This window comes from Lytechinus variegatus, chromosome 10 (genome assembly GCF_018143015.1).
Source record: "Lytechinus variegatus isolate NC3 chromosome 10, Lvar_3.0, whole genome shotgun sequence".
Taxonomy (NCBI): domain Eukaryota; kingdom Metazoa; phylum Echinodermata; class Echinoidea; order Temnopleuroida; family Toxopneustidae; genus Lytechinus; species Lytechinus variegatus.
The window spans coordinates 21,346,500-21,365,335 of record NC_054749.1 but is presented as its reverse complement, the minus strand read 5'-3'; the positions used below and the strand labels follow the sequence as shown (position 1 = coordinate 21,365,335).

Genomic DNA, 18,836 nt, shown 5'->3' with positions numbered 1-18,836 from the left:
ATATATATATGTTTACGGTATATATATATAATAAGATATATACAAGATGATTTTTTATTTTTCAATGCATGAAAAAAGGTCTGCCACATTCGATAAAAATTTAGCCCTATCAATTTTTGTTAAATTTTGTAGCCATGTTTATGTTATAATGTGAGTTATTCGATATATTCCACGTTCAAGGCATCATATCACAATCAAAATGAATACATACGGGCGCGCCGAGACGGTCAGCTGATTGCCCGATGAGCATGCACTGCTATGCTGCTGAGCTGCCCCTATTCCTATAGCCAATTCTCGCGAGCTAGGCTCGCTGCGCGCGCTAGTTTACAATCGTGTTGTTGGCATAATGGCGGAGGATGAGGGAGATACTTGACAAGGTTTGTGCAATTTTAGGTGAGTTAAAAACCCATCATGTTTTCCCTGATATTTTTCCTTACATAAATACAACTGAAGATATGGAAAGGGGCTACACCTGTGGAATATTGGCTTTTAATGCTGAGTTTGAAAATGTTTTATTGTCGAGGCCTTTTTTGTTTCGTAATGTTTCATTGATTGCGACGCACAGCACGATTTCCACAAACAGCCTACGGTACCGTACTGAGCTACATTCACATTATTATAGTGTCAGTGAGTGAGATAACACTGCACTAGTAAAGTATGATGGGTAGACAGGAATAACGGCATAACCGTCGTTTCTGGGATTTATTCAGCAATTTCTGGCATTTTACTATCATCCCCATTCACCGACGGTAAAGTGTTAGTGCGAGCTCGCATACATCACGCCCTCCCTTTTGTCGATTGACCAGATTTCGATGTGCTTTTTTTACATCGAATTTACACTCTAAGTCTAGGCCTAACTAAGAATTTATCAACTACAAGATATCAATTTATAATTTCTTATCAATGAAAAAATGTAAAAGATTTATATTAAAAGGTATGAAAATGGTACTTAACAGATGTTTTCTTGCGACTTGGACGCCAGAATCACTCCAACAATGGCAGCCAAAAATTACAAACAAACGGAGAGTGCATTGACATTTTACTAATGTGATATCGATATTGCTTTCGATATTAATTATAATGAGATCTGCTCCACATGCGAGCTAAACTGCTACGATCACAGGTAGCAGACAACATTTGATATATCGAGACATTAACGATAATGACGTCATTCAAGATGGCAACTTGCAAGAAAAACCGTCAGCTCAGGTGAAAATGTCTTAGACGAAAGGTTTCTGGATCATCCAGAGGATTTTTATCAATGACTCTGGTCCAAGGTACGCAATCACTTATATTTCCCTGATAATGGAAACCATGAAACTGTAAATTTCGCTTAAAAACAGTTTTAAATCGCGACCTATAAAACGTTAGCTCAAGTTTTACGTTGGCTGTATGTACGGAACAACCAAAATACAGAGACTGAAGCTTTTGGTCTATATGATGGGGGGACCCAAAGCTACGCACTTTGTTTTCAAACGATAAAAACTATCCCTATTTTAATATTTCAACAAAAATCTTTCACTAATTTGTGGCAAATATTCTAAAGATCATTAACCAAGAAAAAAATATTGCAAAACTCACTAATACGAAAATCCCGTCGTGTTTTCCGAACAAGTCTTAATTTCGCCGCCCGAAGGGGTCCTAAACTACGCACTCGATTTATCATGCAAAAAAAATAGTATTTCCTGTGCCTCAATTATTAAAATATATATTCATATTATTATAGGATAAAATGAAATTTAAGTGAAAATAACTCCAAAATTCCAAACAGTTGTTGGTTTTCTTGGCATTTAGAGATTCATTGCAGCCTCTGTAGAAAAAATTGAATAGGAATCGTTCGTGACTGCAGTCACAATTCCACACACAGAGTGCACTTTTGCCATAAAACTGCATGCACGATGAGTGGTGCGTAGCTTTAGGACCTGCGCAACTTTAGGACCTGCGCAGCTTTAGAATCCCATACCATATCATGAATCTTGCTGAACTTGCTCAGAGAAAAGTGTGCATGAATTTAAATGAATGGTCGTTACTCGCCGTTATTGTTGTTTTCTTTGGTTTTAAGGTGCGTATCATTCTGATAAGAATATTAACTCCTTGAGATGCATGTAGCCGTTTTGACAAGGCATCGGGACATAAATGTACAGCCAAATCGTGGTTTGAAGGTTTCGAAAACCGCTCGTCGATTTGTATGCGCGTACGTGTGTACAAAATGAATGAAGGTGGAAATAGGGAACCGTGCGTGTGACTGAATAAAGCGCTGTTGTATGAAGTGAACAATGGTTCCCAATATCACGATAATGCCGGACATACCTGGTACCGCATACCGTAGATGTTATTATTAATCTTCGTCGAAATCTAGATCTAACATTAGTGACAGTGGCTGAAAAAATATAGGTCTAGATTTAGATCTTGGTCTAACGTTAGATCTAGAACTACATGTATCTAGTACTAGTATTAGTAGTGGTTGACTCGAAGAAGAGATCTGATCTGGGGCCTGTTTCATGACGAGATGAGCGATCTGTAGTCTACATTCAAGGACCATTCTTTCGAGATAGGAAGATTGGGGACAAATCAATGTTTTCCGTTTCACAAAGGCAGTTTTTTCTTCCAAGTCCGCGACATTGTTAGATCTCCATAACCAAGAAAATGTCGTAAGTCAGTGGCGTAACTACGGGGGGGGGGGCATGTGCCCCCCAATCGGCTGGCCCCCCCAAAAAAAACTGGGAAAGGGGAAAAAGAGGGAGAAAGGAAGAGCACCGAAGTGGGGAAAGAAGAAATTATGTTCATTATATTATAATTATGTTATATTACATAAGAAGCATTTTCTTCATAACTTTATGAAACATTATTTGCTCACAGGGCCTATGACTTTATTGTTCCTGGTGCTCGCATAGACCGTTTAAAGAGATAAATAATTCTGATGTACTAAAACCTCCCTTTTTCAAATCAATATACTGTACACTAATGCTGCAGCCGAACCGCCGAACCGAACGGAAGTTCGCCGAACTTGGCACTTCCGAACCGGACCGAACCGAACCGAACTCAAAGGCCTGGTTCGGAAGTTCGGTAAAAAAAAAAGTATGTTTGTATGCAATGCATGAATGCGATGACTACATAGATTTAAGTATAAAATCAATAAAATATATATTGGTTAGTGATTGTTCACAAAGAGAATTCCACTCAATATATTTTTAAAATCCACTATGATAGCTCCCATCTTGTCTTTGATTGAACTGTTATCAACTTGAGAATATTTTATTAACATAAATATATTTTTTCTTGATAAAATGAGGGGGCATTTTGAAGCTAAACTTGGTATAAAAGTGTGGTGTAATTACGTATTGCCGTAATCGATCGTGATCGTAATCGGACCTAATCATTTTGTATTTAATAAAGAAAAAGAACCAGACATAAATTCATTCCTCGTAAATGACAAAGTATGACAGTTTCGGTCTCGTGTTTGATTAAATTTTTATCATTTTCAATTTTTTTTATAAACATGAATAGGCCTGGGAGTAAACATCGATTGATCGAATGGTTCGATTGGCATGCCGCCAATCACCAATCGATTAGCAAAATTTACACTAATCGAATGTTCGGCAGATCCCGATTATGACGTTGGGATACCTCTAATACCCAAGTAATAAAAATAAAATGACAAGAAAACAATGATGACAGCTGTTTTTTACAGGTTTAAAAATTATGTTACCGAGGTAATGTTTCAAAAATTATCAATGATTGTATCACATTCACAGTTACATACCAACATGATAGCGCTCCGAAAATGTTAATCCCACCCGACCTTGCCCTCATACACAAAATAAGTCATTGTGTGCGTGCACAATAATAAGTAAACACATAACCAGCTCACTTGAGCTGATTGGACCTTCGGATAGCCAATGAAACTTTGGGAAACAAAGAAGCGGAAGGCATGTGGTTCCCTTATCAGGAAAGGTCATGACTTCAGAAATGAATTGACCCCTCCCCCATCTGTGTGTGTGTGTGTGCGTGTGAGGGAAAGAGAGAGGGAAGGATAGGGGGTGGGAGCCGGAGAATTTCTTTCATGTTTCAGAACAATGCAACCTTTTTTATATCCCCCTCAAGGCCTCAACCAATGAAAACTACATTCCAACACGCGCCCGCCTTCACCAGTACTTTCTCGACTAGTCTCGAAAAATAGACCCAGTTATACATGTAGGTTCAAATGATAAAAAAATCGTTATTTTGAAAGGTATTTCACATGAAATATTTTTTTTAATACAGGTGTAGCATCGTGGGCAGTGCCGCAAGTGGAGGCGGGGACATGGTGTGGGCAAGGGATGAAAATTTTCAAGTGAAATGCTCCACCTGGGCTCAGTCTCAAAGAATATACTTCATCAATGAGTTGTTTACGTCTTAGGACTCGGCGGGGCTGATTCATTTATATGCAGGGGTGTGGCACTTGGAGGGATGAATGCATAATACCAGGGTACCAGTATTAATTTAGGAAAGATTTTCATTGGGACAATAAACTGAAAGATTTAATCTCATTTCATGAAGTTTCTTTTGATATAAAAAAATCATGGAGAAGGGGGAAAAGGGCCTCATTTATGCTAAACATGTGACTTTGATGGAGATTTCTTCATGGGGGGGGGGGGGGGCACCATAAAGTAGGACAACTATTGTGACTTAAAAGACGTAATTCCCGACGAACAATCGAATCATTCAATTATTTTTCCAGGAAATAATCGAATGGTAATAATGACAATCGTCCCAGGCCTAAACATGAATATATTTTTCCTTATAAAATGTGGGGACATTTTAAGCTTAACTCAGTTAAAAAGTGTAGTTGAAATACGTATTGCTGTAATCGGATGTACATTTAATTGAAAAGACATAAATTAATTCCTTGTGACTGACAAAGTAATGGTAAAGTATATTCCACCTTCTGAAATTTCCATATTAATATAAAAGATAAATAAAGAGATGAAGGAATGAGGGTGAAAAAAACAAAAAAGATAAAAATTCAAACCAAATCAACGCATGTTCCCTGATCGATGTTCCGGAAATGGTTGGTAAGGAAAGTTGAAACAGGAAGTCCAAACAACCTGCTCTCGGTCGCTATTATACAGGTAAAATTCGTATTCCAAACTTGAAACGTTTTTCCATTGTCAATATTTTCTTAAAAGTGGTTTAATCTGGCCAATTACTGAGAATGAAATGATAAATTATCAGTTCCGTCTTAGTTCTGACGATCAACGCCGAGTGATTTCACAACACTAAAATATGCAGTACAGTCCCATGTACTCATTTTCGTGTTAGAAATATGTTTGAAGTCACGTAGCGTCGATCTTTCTGGACCAAGAATGGACTGATATTTATCTTTTTAAAGTAATTCATTGACCAGATTTTACCACTTTTCAGAAAATAGGGACTTTCTAAAACACTCGTATTCTTTGGAATGTGAATTTTACCGGTATAATAACAGTTGAGTGGAGGTTGTTTGTCTACTATTTCGACATTCCCGATCAACACTTTCCAATTTGAGAAGCTGCGTTGGCAATGACATCGTAATCGATCATGATCATAGCTACATGAAATAATCGTGAAAAAAATATTCTGATCTTTGTAATTCTGTTTCTGTCCTGATTCTCTCGTTATCAATATTTTTTTCTTTTGATTTTTTTTATTTTCATTTCAAAAATGAAAGTAGAAATGACTTATTTTTTGTTAATTAAAACAAAAGAAAGTTCAACAATTATCTTAACTATTCTTTTTAGAAACAAAATTTATTATTAAAACATGACGGATCATACACGAGATTGCTTGTTTGTAGGTCGGCGGTCTTTATTTTTTATGTGTTAAATTTAATTTGGCTTTTATTGCCGAACTCCGAACCGAACCAAAGTTCGGAAAAAAATTGCCGAACCCTGCCGAACCGAACCGAACCCGAACATGCCGCCTGACTTGCAGCACTACTGTACACCAAATACATTACCTCGCAATTCGAGTCATAAGTTTTTCATGTAGTGACATTTGCTTTTTTTTTCATGACTACTTACATTGATTGCCCTATTTAAGGTCTTAATATAAAATATTTCCTGTCCGTGTTAACGTTCGCAATAGTTGATTGGTGAGATGTCTGCTCTTCAATGAATTCCTAAAATCAGTCCTTAAAATGTCAATTTTTCTGATCTCAATATCAAAAATTTTCAACTCGGGCTTCGCGCTCGCATCATTTGGTTAGTGAAATACTTATGGTCTTAGTGAATCCCTGCAAACAAGCCTTAGAATGCCCTTCTTTAGGTCTGAATTTCCTAAATTTTCAGCTTGCTCTTTGCGCTCGCAGTATGTGATTAGTGAGATGCGTATGATCATGATTACTATGTCTACAAAAAGTGCTAAATGTTTTTAGATGTCATTCTAACAAAATCAGCAAAGGATGGTACTAGCATTAGATGACTATATGCTGAGATATGTATACTCTTAATGGATTTCTAAAATATATTCCTTGTTTTTGGTCAATATATACCAAAATTTCAGCTCGCGCTTCGCATCGTTTGTTTAGCGAGGCAGGTACATATCATGATTGCAAAAAAATTGCTTATAATGTCCCTTTTTAGGTCTGAATATCAAAAATTTTCAGCTCGCGCTTTGCGCTCACATTATTTAATCAGTGAGATACATATCCGTTTAATAGCACTGCATGTCCTTAAAATGTCTCTATTAGGTCAGTATACTTGGAAACTGAGCAAGTGACTCGAATTTTTTGCTGGTGCCCCCCCCCCCCCCCCCGATGCCATGGCCCACGGTATGCCACTTTCGTCAGTGAAATAGTGAGGACTTAACTGTTTACCTTGGCTCAGACAATGCCAATGGTTTGTGTAAGCTATACTACACGAATTGGAGTCGAGTCGGTAGAATCTGGACCGTTCATTTACAACTGTATATGAAGAGTTTAGTTGCAAAAGGGGTTAGGTCCACTTTGGACCATTCCAAGAAAAAACATGTTTTTTATTCTCACTTATTGCAATATTCTTATGAGAAACTAAATTGTCATGATGTACTACCCTATCATGTGAACATAAAATTTGGTATAAAAGAAATCTACTTGTCTTCAATTTGAAAAAAAAAAATCATTGTGGACCTGACCCTTTTGCAAGCAAACTGAAATTAATTCAATCTCTTATGATTAAAAAAGTGATTTTTCTTTGCCACTTTCATTCATGTTTTCATTTGAATTTCAAATTTTCTTGGTATGATCAGAGTGACTAAAAATTCAGAGGTTTAGAGACAGAAAACAATAAAATTTATGAAAAATTGACCTACATGTAACCACTTTTGACAAATGAGTTCTTCAGAAGAGTTTTGTTGCAAAAGGGGTTAGGTCCATCCAAGAAAATATTTTTTTTATTCTCCCATATTGCAATAATCTTATGCGAAACTGAATTTTCATGATCGCCTACCATGAGAACATAAAATTTTGTATAAAAGAAATCCACCTGTCTTATTTTTTAAAGATATTCTTTTCCCCAAAAAATCTGTGTGGACCTAACCCCTTTTGCAACTGAACTGAAATGGACCCAACCCCTTTTGAAAAAAAGTGATATTTCTTTGCCATTTTAGTTCACTTTTTAATAGGAATTTCAAATTGTCTTTGGTATCATCTTTAATATAGAGCTACAAAAAATCTGTACATTGAGACATAAAATCAAATTTGATTGAAAATGGACCTGAAAAATGGTACTGTAGTACTGACTGTAGCCTTAATGATAAACAACTAGTTCACTGTGTTTCGAGGGTTCTATCAGTCCCAAATTCAATTATTCCAAATCTGAAGGCCTCCCCATTTCTTCACATTTCACAGCAGGTGACAAGTACATGTACATGTATGACCACTTGCGATTACAGCAATTCAAGCGGGTTTCCATTAGATGCTATACCTATCTACCATGCATCAAACTGGTATTTTTTCAGTGAAAAGTAAAGAAATTCATTTACATTAATGATTCAGCTTATAAACATTTGTTAATGAACATATATACCCAGGGTAGCCACTTCAGCTCTGAAAACTGTCCTCTCAGTGAGCCCTGCTTATTATGATGTTATTACCTTAGCTTTAGCATGGCTAGTACCTTGTTCGGGCACTTGGGCATTCAAGGATTGGATTTGGCTCTTCAGATTATGTGTATAAAAAATGTAATCTAGAAAAAAAAAACAAGAACCAAGGCTTTAGTATCAAGGATTAAAGTTTGAAGATTAAACATTTGCAGCTTTCAAGTTCATGGATGCTCGGTGAAGTTGAAAAAAAAAATGGTTACCTGGTCTATTTTCTATCTTTCTAGGTCCGGTGGCATACCATGGACACTAGGCACAAACAGCTCCATGACCGGGCCAATGATTTATTTTCGCGGCAACAGTACCAGCAGGCTGCAGAGCTTTTCACCCAAGCTCTGCAGCAGCTAGCCACAACTTCCTCATGGGGGGACAGCAGCAACAGCCGCAGCAGCAGCAACACCAAACAACAGACCCCACAACAGCAGCAACATCTAACAAGTAGCAGTCCCAGACACAGTAATAACAGCCAAACGCAGCAGAACAACCACAATTCAACCAACCCCCACCATCAGCCTCGAGATCTCCACCTCTCCTGCCTCAATAAACGTGCCACCTGCTTCCTCAAGTTGGTAAGTTTCTCAATGAATGTCACCCTTGGAAAAAGGGCTCATCTCGAAGTGCATCGTTGCGGTGTTGGCACCCCCCCCCCATTTTTCTTGAAAGGTTGCAATGCAACACTTTGAGGTAAGCCTGGAAATAGAAAAGAGAAGAGAACAAAGAAAAGTGAAATTTTACAAAGGGCCATATACAGAACGTGTGTGGTAAAAATCCAAGAATATAAATAGAAAGTTGTTTTTATTTGAAAAGGATTAATTTTTAAGATAACTTATGTACAGTACTGATAACAACAGAAAATAAAATGCTCTAAAATTGAACAAAACTCGCACCGAATGGTAAAGACTATAAATGAATGATATGCCAAACAATTTTTTAGGAAAATGTGTTTAAATTACAGAGTAATTAGCAAATATCAGAATAATTGCTGAAGAATGCCTGCCTGTTCATGTGGTCCCACGTTTTGTTTCCTGTGTTAGCTACACAAGGAAAAGCATGTGGTAAGGGACTGAATATAATTTAATGCATGCCTGAATTATTTTTATTCAACTGTGCTATTCTAAATAAGCGTTCTGGAATGAAAAACACTTTAGAATGGCTTCCAACCACTCCTGTCAAAATAAAATTTTTATACCAGAACTGAAATTGAGCTTTGATAGCCAAATAGTTTTGAAATTTTGAACAAAATCACTCTAACAATAGAAATGTTATTAAAGGTCAAGTGCACCCCAGAAATTTTTGATTTGATAAATCTAACTAGCATAACACTGAAAATTTCATCATAATCGGATGTAAAATAAGAAAGTTATGACATTTTAAAGTTTCGCTTATTTTTCCACAAAAAAGTGATATACCCAACTCAGTGACATGCAAATGAGACAAGCGATGATGTCCATCACTCACTATCTCTTTTGTTTTTTTATAGTATACAATATTTTATTTTTTAGAGATTTAACAATAAGGACCATATACATGTAGTATTAAACAATGCTAATTCCACATGTTCAGGGAGGAATTAATTTTTTCACTTGACAAAGAGGAGAAAATAAGAAAATTTTACATTTCATAAAATACATAGGAAATAGTGAGTGGATGACATCATCAGTCTTCTCATTAGCATACCGACCAGGATGTGCATAACTGTATATAACTGTTTTGTGAAATTAAGTTAATTATTAAAATGCCATAACTTTCTTATTTTACATCCGATTTTGATAATTGTCAGTGTTATGCTTGTTGGATTTTTCTCTTTTTAATTCATTGAAATCAACTTTTTGTTCAGGTGGTCTTGTCCTTTAATTTCCCTCTACCTTTGGGGTATTAATTCGCTTTACATGTATATAATACTGTAGGTGGCATATGTGATGAAGGGTTGAGGCAACTCTAGGGAATAATTTTCCGGGTATTGCATCGCAATTTGCTCCAAATTACTGAAAGATAGGACTGTACATTACTTAGTTGATAGCTTTTCTCTAATGCATTACTTTTCTCTCATGGCCAAAAATGCTATTAAAATTTGTAAAGTAAAATTATTCCCTGAACTCTCTTTGCTCAATACTTACATTACATTTAAAGGGGAAGTTCACCCTGACAAAAAGTTTATTGTAAAAATAGCAGAAAAAATAATAAAAAATATTGCCGAAGGTTTGAGAAAAATTCATCAAATAATTAAAAAGTTATTAGAATTTCAATTATTTGATTTGTGACGTCATATGCGAGCAGCATTTCTACATAGCGAATGGTAAAAAATCAATGAAATGTCATTTTCTCAGAAAATTGAAAATGGTTTTCACTGTAACTTTTGTATATCAATAGACAAATCATTTCACATCCGATCATGAAAAGAAAACAAAATTAAGTTATCAGGAACCATACAAAATTTGAAATTCATGCATTTTATATTACATAACACATGGGGCAGCTGCTCGTTTATGACGTCACAAATCGAAAACTTTGAACTCTAATAACTTTCTTACTCTTTAACGGATTTTCCTCAAACCTTCACCAATATTTTTTACTATTTTTTCTGTTATTTTTACAACAAAGTTTTCTTCAGGGTGAACTTCCCCTTTAAGTGTCATTTTTTTAACAGAAGATAATCAAAATGTCATTTTTCCTTAGGTACTAGACTATGTACATACATGTATCACCCTAGGGGAAAAGCATGAGATTCTGAATTATTTAAGTAGCATTACTGCAATGGCAGTAGATATATGTAGGAGAATTATCCCTATAACATTTCATAATTTACTCGCAGAGAAAACAAAGGAAAATATTGAAAATAATGTATTGCAGTGGCTGTTGTAATTCAGATTCAGAGTAAACCACCATGAATTGCAGGAACTGCACTTCCTTTTCATTGTGTAAACATTTAATCCCAGCTAATGTTATGATTGGACTCTGATATCCTCCCACCCTCTAGACCTTCCTTTCAAGGAAAAAGCTAATGTCAACAAATACCTGCTTATTTTTCCTCTCCTGTATGACACATATTTTGCTACAGTTTAGATTCAGATCATTTGGTTTATGCTTGGTACATATGTAGGTAACACTGATTAGTGATTAATGACCATTTTTTTGTGGATTTTTAAAAATTGTTGAAGCCTTATTCAGACTTGGTGCAATAAGCCTCAGCACAAAGCCTAGAGACGTGTTAGTGTTCACACTATAAAGCGAATAACCTTAATTTACTGTTACAGGTCAGTGTGAACACTAGTAAACATTGTCTCTGGGCTTTTATTGCAGTAGACCATATTACATGTACATTATGTTATAATAAACACAATAACACATGTCATGATCATATACACTGTACAGCAACCTGGGGCGTCATATTTTGCAACATCTTTAGCAGAATTTTTGAATTTTTGAACCAGGCGTTGCATATTTGGTCTCAAAAGATGGGCACAACTTGAAAGTAATGAGTCGGTGAGCGGCGCAGTCAAACAAATTCACGCAGCGGTGTAGTGACAAAATTGGTCAACCTGTTAATATTGAAGGGGGGAGGGGACCCCCCTCCCAAAGGGTTGAAATTATTTCATTTAAAATTGTGATTGAAATTTTCTCATCAATCCTCATAGCAAATTATACTCTCATTGTGTCCCAGTTATCCAATTTGAAATTATTTTTTTTTACACTTGTTTAAGTTATTCATTGAATTACATGTACAGTCTGTGTACGATGTGAGTCTTCGGAGTATATGTATGAAATTTGACACATGTTACTCTTATTGTTCAGATACTGTATATTTGTGTTGTGAATGTGTAGGACCAGCATAATGTTAAGAAATATTACCTAAGGTCATTTCTTTTACTATGAGAAGTGCCACTTCCACACAGTATCATGGTTGAGTTGAAATTTGAGTCCCCTGTTCCAGGATGGTAATTTTGAACAAAAAAAATTGAATATAGCCAAGACTGATACATGTACAGTAAATTTTATAATACAGATGGAGAGACTGTGCTTAAAATCAATCATGTGAGTAATGAATATGTTTGATTTGATTTGATTTGACTTTAAATTTTAATGAAATTGTTTTGAATGAAAATTGCAGCATAACAGGAAATGAGAGTAAAATTGTTTATCCCCCAAGCAATAAAATATTGATACCTGTAGATTTCAGAAGAAATACAATGCAGAAAGGGCGGTTGTACAAATGCATTTCACTCCCAATTTATGACTTTGAGACTGTATGAATGCACTGTACATTTTACATGTGCATGGATAGCACATGAACTTTGTTTTTCTCAAAATTCATGTATTGTAGGAGTACTTACGATCTAGATCCATGTGCATCATATTTTCATTAACAGGTGTTGGCCTACTTTATCTGTAAAGATGTAAACAATCCACATTTTTGTTGTCATTATAATCTCTTTTATCTTACTCAATGAAGGATGTGTTCTTGTATTTATTCAGTCTTGTGTGAAGGACTGTATTTTTCAGATGGGTATTTGAATTAACAAAAAGTTCATTGAATACTTGTTTCTGTCACCATGAAATGATAAAGAACAAGGATGAAAGGTGAAGGTAAACATTAGATATTAAGATTCCTTCATATAGCCACATATTTGCTTGAACAGTGAAATGGCCAACTACTTTGTCATCCAGGGAGAGAAACACTTGCAAGGTTGTCTCATCTCCCTGCAGTTGGAAAACAAAAAGGATATTTATAATGCTAGCAAGACAACTTCAAGTACATTTCACAATTCTTTTTATTAAAATCTTATCCAGGTGGTGTTTGACAAAGACAAAAGTGTGACTTAAAAGTAAAATCTCATTCAAACAAGTAGAACTTTGTGTATGATGTATAACCTGTCACTACATTAGTCAGACCATGCTGAGAGATAACAAGTAGCATTGGTACCTGAGCATGATTTTACATTTAAATCTTTGTGCACACCACCGATTTCATCATCTTTCTGAATGGAGTTGACTGTGACCTTTGATCTCAATTGAAATATTCATTCCACAGGATCAAAATGAAAAAGCCCTAGATGACATCAACAAGTTATTATCCATGTCCCCAACCAGAAGTAGCCTAGGTAAATTATTAATGCGCAAAACCCAAGCCCTCAGCAAGCTACGCAAGACCCAAGAAGCCTACGAAACAGCAAAACAGTGGACCTCCGCAGAACCAAAGGTAGGACGGATGTATTTTTATTGGTATTCTTATTGTTGCCGTTGGATGATACATCAATGGAATCTTTATTTATTTATTGTAGATTCTATTTGTATTAAATTGATTTCATCCTGAAATTAAAGGGGAATCCAACCCAAATAAAAACTTGTTTTTATAAGGAAAAGAAAAATCAGACAAGTTGATAGGTGAAAGTTTGAACAATATTGGACAAACAAAAAGAGAGATATGAATTTTTAAAAGTTGTAAATATTGGTAATCACTATACCCATGGAGATTTCAAATTGGCCGCATATGGGATGTCATAGTGATGTAAGGCAAGGACTACTCTTCCATGTACTCCAATACATATTATGGCTAAAATGTCATTTTCCCAAAAAGTTTTATTTCAAATTATATTTTTCTTTCATGAGGACATAAAACAATATACTACATGGGTTATATTCAGATTACTGCCCCAGGGGAATGGGTACTTAGGAGAAAACCACAAATCCCTGATAATAAAGTACATGGCCTATGGGAAAGTTGTCCTTGCCCCTTGTCATAATTTACTTACCCAGTTGCCAATTTGAAATCTACATAGTATTAAAAACATAATGTGAATTCGATGTGTTTTGGACATAGTTACAGAGGGCGGATAATTTGGATTGAGCTATTTGCATGTTTGCTCTTTGTTACCTTAACTCCCCTTACATTACAATCCTGATTTTAAAAAAAAACATCAAAATTATTTTGGATTATTAATTCAATGACTGCTAAAATCTCCTATTATCTGTGGGAGGTCTCAAGGCAAATAACAAGTATTGTAAATCAAAATCAATCTCAGAGATGCCAACCCTCCCGATTTCATCGGGAGGCTCCCGAAAATTCATCCCAACTCCCGCCCTTACGATTACCATTCTTATCCTCCCGAAATTACGATTTTTTTGCATTGTTCAAATTGGATTGGAAGGATATGTATCGTCTGCTAATTTTAACATGTAGTAACTCCATTACGTTCGCTGCTACTTAATTCTGTGTGAAAGGTAGAGAAATAAGGAGCAGCGAAAAGCTGGTGCATGTGATATGCCCAACGGTAATCCACTGTGCACCAGGCCGGTAGGCCCGGCTAGCTTCGCGAGGCGTGTGCGCTCGCGGCCACTGGATTTATCGAGTCGTGCGGTGGAATATCGGTGTGTGATTTCGGCGTATTAATGGGTTGATATTGACACGAAATGGCGGAAAATCGACAAAAGAAGACCAAGAAATGGTCTCAGAAGTATAAGACTGAATGCAGTCTCCAGTACCTGTGTGTTCGGAAGTCGGAAAGAGGAATTTACCATGCATTTTGCGCAATTTGCAGCGTGGACATTTCAGTTGAGCACGGAGGTCGTGATGATAATTCGGAAGCACTTAACGTTCGGGAGCAAACGGCATAGGCCTACGGACATTGCGAAGACAAGATCTTCGAGCTCCACTAGTACTAGTACCCTGTTGTCTTTATTTCACCAAGCAAGGGACCAGCGCTGAGCTTTTCTTTACTGGATTTATATTGGAACATAATAACCTGCCTATATAGCCAATAGTGATAATTCCTCATTATTATTATTGTTGAACAGGTACTTCTTTTGTCCCCTCATTTTTTTTTACATGTAAAAATGCATATTTGATATTTTTTATGTTAAAAAAGTGGGAACAATGTTTATTTGAAAACATGTGAAATGCCCCAAAATAAGGGTCAGATTGCACCAGAGAGCATCTAGAAACCCAGAGCTTCCAGGACCCCGGCCGCAAGGGTCGAGCGCTCCGCGCTCGAGATGTGCGCATAGCGCACATAATTTGGTGGCGGTTGCAAATCCTCCCTAATTCTGATTTCCAAAAGTTGGCATCTCTGCAATCTTAAATACATAATATAATTTAGAATTGATTATTAAGGATGCATATCGCAATGAAACAAAAACTTTTGTGTAGATGTTTGAACATTTTTGTCAAAGTAACAAATGGGTATACTTGAATTGACATGGTGTCTGGATGAGCATGTGTTTTACAAGATTCACCTACATGTATTCATATTTATAATGCAAAAAGTATTTATATTTCTGATCCAATTACACCTGAGTCATTACATCTACATTTGAAAAACGTTAAACCCTTTTACTAAAGTTGCTAAAAAATGTCATATTTTCTATATTTAAATCCATGAAATGGCCATCTATATTCCATTTTCCTTTATTGTATTGATATTCTTCATTTTTGGGTAGTTTTTTTTAGCCTAGTCAGGCCCTAGATCTACATTGAATACACATTAAAAAGGTTTCAAAATAGGTAAACTTTCATGCCTTTAATTTTTGTTTGAATGGCATTTAATTCTTTTGACTCTGTCCTAGATCAAATTTATTTGTGTCAAATATCAGTAAATTTATACTTCTAAATATCTTTATACAGAATGGCCAAGCATCTAAAGAAGTAAACAGACTAAAGAAATTACTTGATGAAAAGACAGAGGTGAGTAGAGCTCTAATGTATTGGTTATTTTAGGAAGAAGAAAAAAAGCTATTAAGCTTCATCCAACACCAGTTATTGTGAGACTTTTTTCTCAATGTTGTGACCTTTTTATGAATTCAAACATCATATGTTTATTTTTCTCAGTTGCACAAGCAAAATACAGTATACTTGTTCATTGTTTAGAAAATTTGAATCGACAAAAATTGTTGAAATTAATTTGAGTTAGGCTTTTTTGTCAGTTTTATCTTCTTCTTTTTTTTTTTTTAGTTTTGAACAATATCTCAGCTGTATCAAAAAGTAAAACTGAAAATGGATTGTAATGTGAAAAATGAGCAGTCACTTTCAATTTGATGCAATAAATCTTTATACTGTTGCATAATTGAAAGGGATTGCTATACCGGTAGTTGTAAAAACAATGTTTTCTACAAAATCAAAGTACTTTTTAGAAAATTATTCCAGTCAGATATTTCTGTATTGTAGTTTGATATGGACCATTAAATCTTTCTTGGAAAAATTAAAAGATATTTAATATCCACAAGGGTGTGATGCATGTGGGTGATTTACTTAAAGTCTTAAAGGGATGGTCCGGGCTGATATTATTTGTAGCTTAATAAATAGAGTAGAATTCACTGAGCAAAATGCTGAAAATTTGATCAAAATCAGATAACAAATAACAAAGTTATTTAATATTAAAGTTTAGTAATATTTTGTGAAAACAGTCATGAATATTCATTAGGTGGGCTGATGATGCCACATCCCCACTTGTTCCTTTGTAATTTATTACATGATATTAGCTTTATTCAAATTATTTCCTCCAAGAACTAGAAAAATTGGATTGACAACTGATTTAGTGCATTATATATTTATTGCTGCAACTTATTTCATTACAAGGGAGACATATTATTCACACAAGTATGAAATAATGAAAAAATAATGATTTTATGCAATAACATAAGAAAACGGAAAGTGGAGATTTGACATCATCAGCCCACCTAATGAATATTCATGACGACTGTTTTCCCAAAATATTGCTAAACTTTAAAATGCAATAACTTTATTATTTGTTATCCGATTTTGATGAAATTTTCGGCATTTTGCTCAGTGAATTCTACTCTACATGAATGTATTAAGATATAAATATTTTCAGCTTGGACCATCCCTTTCATTGATTGAAAGAAGCCAAAGACCAAATAGATATTACATGAATTTGATTTCATCTTAGATGAAATCAAATTCATATATATAGATATGTATTGATGATCTATTGTAGAATCAATTTCAGTAAATGGTGAGCATCCCACATTTACTCTTCATGTTATCTTACAGAACCCATCAACTAGTAGAAACACATCAGCAAGAGACAAGAATGGGACGGAAGCGTCATTACACCCCTCTCAGTCAAGTGGAAGAGGCCAAGGAGCCAGTGGTGGTAGTGCTAGCTCGGCCTCCTCCTCTCATCACCAGAGGGGTAAACGCAAACCAGCATCTGAGGGAAAGCATAAAAAAGATGCCAGTAAGCAAGAGAGTGAGTGATTCATTGATTGATCTTGGATATATTCAACTGGTGTATTTGGGAATCCAACTCGAACAGAAAAATTGTTCTAAAAGTAAAAAGAACAAAAATAGGAGAATGGATTGGTGAAGGGTTTAACAAAAAAACAGAGGAAGGACAAGAGCGATGTGAAATAATTGAATATTTTAAGAACTGCAGAGATGCCAACCCTCCCGATTTCATCGGGAGGCTCCCGAAAATTCATCCCAACTCCCGCCCTTACGATTACCATCCTTATCCTCCCGAAATTACGATTTTTTTGAATTGATCAAATTGGATTGGAAGGACATGTATCGTCTGCTAACTTTAGCATGTAGTAACTCCATTAGGTTCGCTGCTCCTAAATTCTGTGTGTTAAAGGTAGACAAATAAGGAGCAGCGAAAAGCTGGTGCATGTGATATGCCCAACGGGAATCCACTATGCACCAGGCCGGTAGGCCCGGCTAGCTTTGCAAGGCGTGTGCGCTCGCGGCCACTGGATTTGTCGAGTCGTGCGGTGGAATATCGGTGTGTGATTTTGCGTATTGATGGGTTGATATTGACACGAAATGGCGGAAAATCAACAAAAGAAGACCAAGAAATGGTCTCAGAAGTATAAGACTGAATACAGTCTCCAGTACCTGTGTATTCGGAGGTCGGAAAGAGGAATTTACCATGCATTTTGCGCAACTTGCAGCGTGGACATTTCAGTTGAGTACGGAGGTCGTGATGATATTCGGAAGCACCGTTCGGGAGCCGGAGCAAACGGCATAGGCCTACGGACATTACGAAGACAAGATCTTCGAGCTCCACTAGTACCCTGTTGACTTTATTTCACCAAGCAAGGGACCAGCGCTGAGCTTTTCTTTACTGGATTTATAGTGGAACATAACCTGCCTATAGCCGATAGTGATAATTCCTCCTTATTAATTATTATTGTTGAACAGGTACTTTACTTCTTTTGTCCCCGCATTTTTTTACATGTAAGAATGTATATTTGATATTTTTTATGTTAAAAAAGTGGGAGCAATTTTTATTTGAAAACATGTGAAATGCCCCAAAATAAGGGTCAGATTGCACCAGAGAACATCTAGAAACCCAGAGCTTCCAGGGCCCTAAGGCGGGCCCTGGACCCCGGCCGCAAGGGTCGAGCGCTCTGCGCTCGAGATGTGCGCTACGCGCACATAATTTGGTGGCAGTTGCAAATCCTCCCTAATTCTGATTTCCAAAAGTTGGCATCTCTGGAACTGTAATCATGTTCTATAAGGGAATTTCAAATTATCTGCAAAGGTGACATCATTGTAATTTAAGATGTAGGTTAGTGATCAATGTGCTCTAATACACAAAATGACTAGATTGTTGGCTTTGCTGACCTCTCATTAAAAAAAATTGCAGGTGTACTTGAATTACCTGTCACTATTTCCTTTATTGTGTTAGTTTATGTACATATGAGATCTGTATTAAGTGATCCAGAATCTACAAACATGTCACTTTAAGTCAATATTTTTCATGCAAGTAGCTTTGTGACAT

General features: G+C 36.0%; 1 protein-coding gene across 4 annotated transcripts in view; it reads left to right on the top strand.

Moving 5' to 3' along the window:
* The first annotated feature begins 286 nt into the window (after positions 1-286).
* Positions 287-18,836, top strand: part of LOC121422476 (probable helicase with zinc finger domain) — a 41,225-nt gene continuing 22,675 nt past the window's right edge. Inside the window, exons 1-6 of one of the 4 annotated variants that reach the window (XM_041617548.1) lie at positions 287-377; positions 8,325-8,408; positions 8,442-8,666; positions 13,127-13,294; positions 15,716-15,775; positions 17,102-17,300. In XM_041617548.1, the coding sequence (XP_041473482.1) occupies positions 357-377; positions 8,325-8,408; positions 8,442-8,666; positions 13,127-13,294; positions 15,716-15,775; positions 17,102-17,300 (757 nt within the window). In that variant the 5' untranslated portion in view covers positions 287-356. Of the gene's footprint in view, positions 394-8,324; positions 8,667-13,126; positions 13,295-15,715; positions 15,776-17,101; positions 17,301-18,836 lie in introns of all 4 variants that reach the window. The other 3 variants (XM_041617547.1, XM_041617546.1, XM_041617549.1) reach the window with 3 other exon arrangements.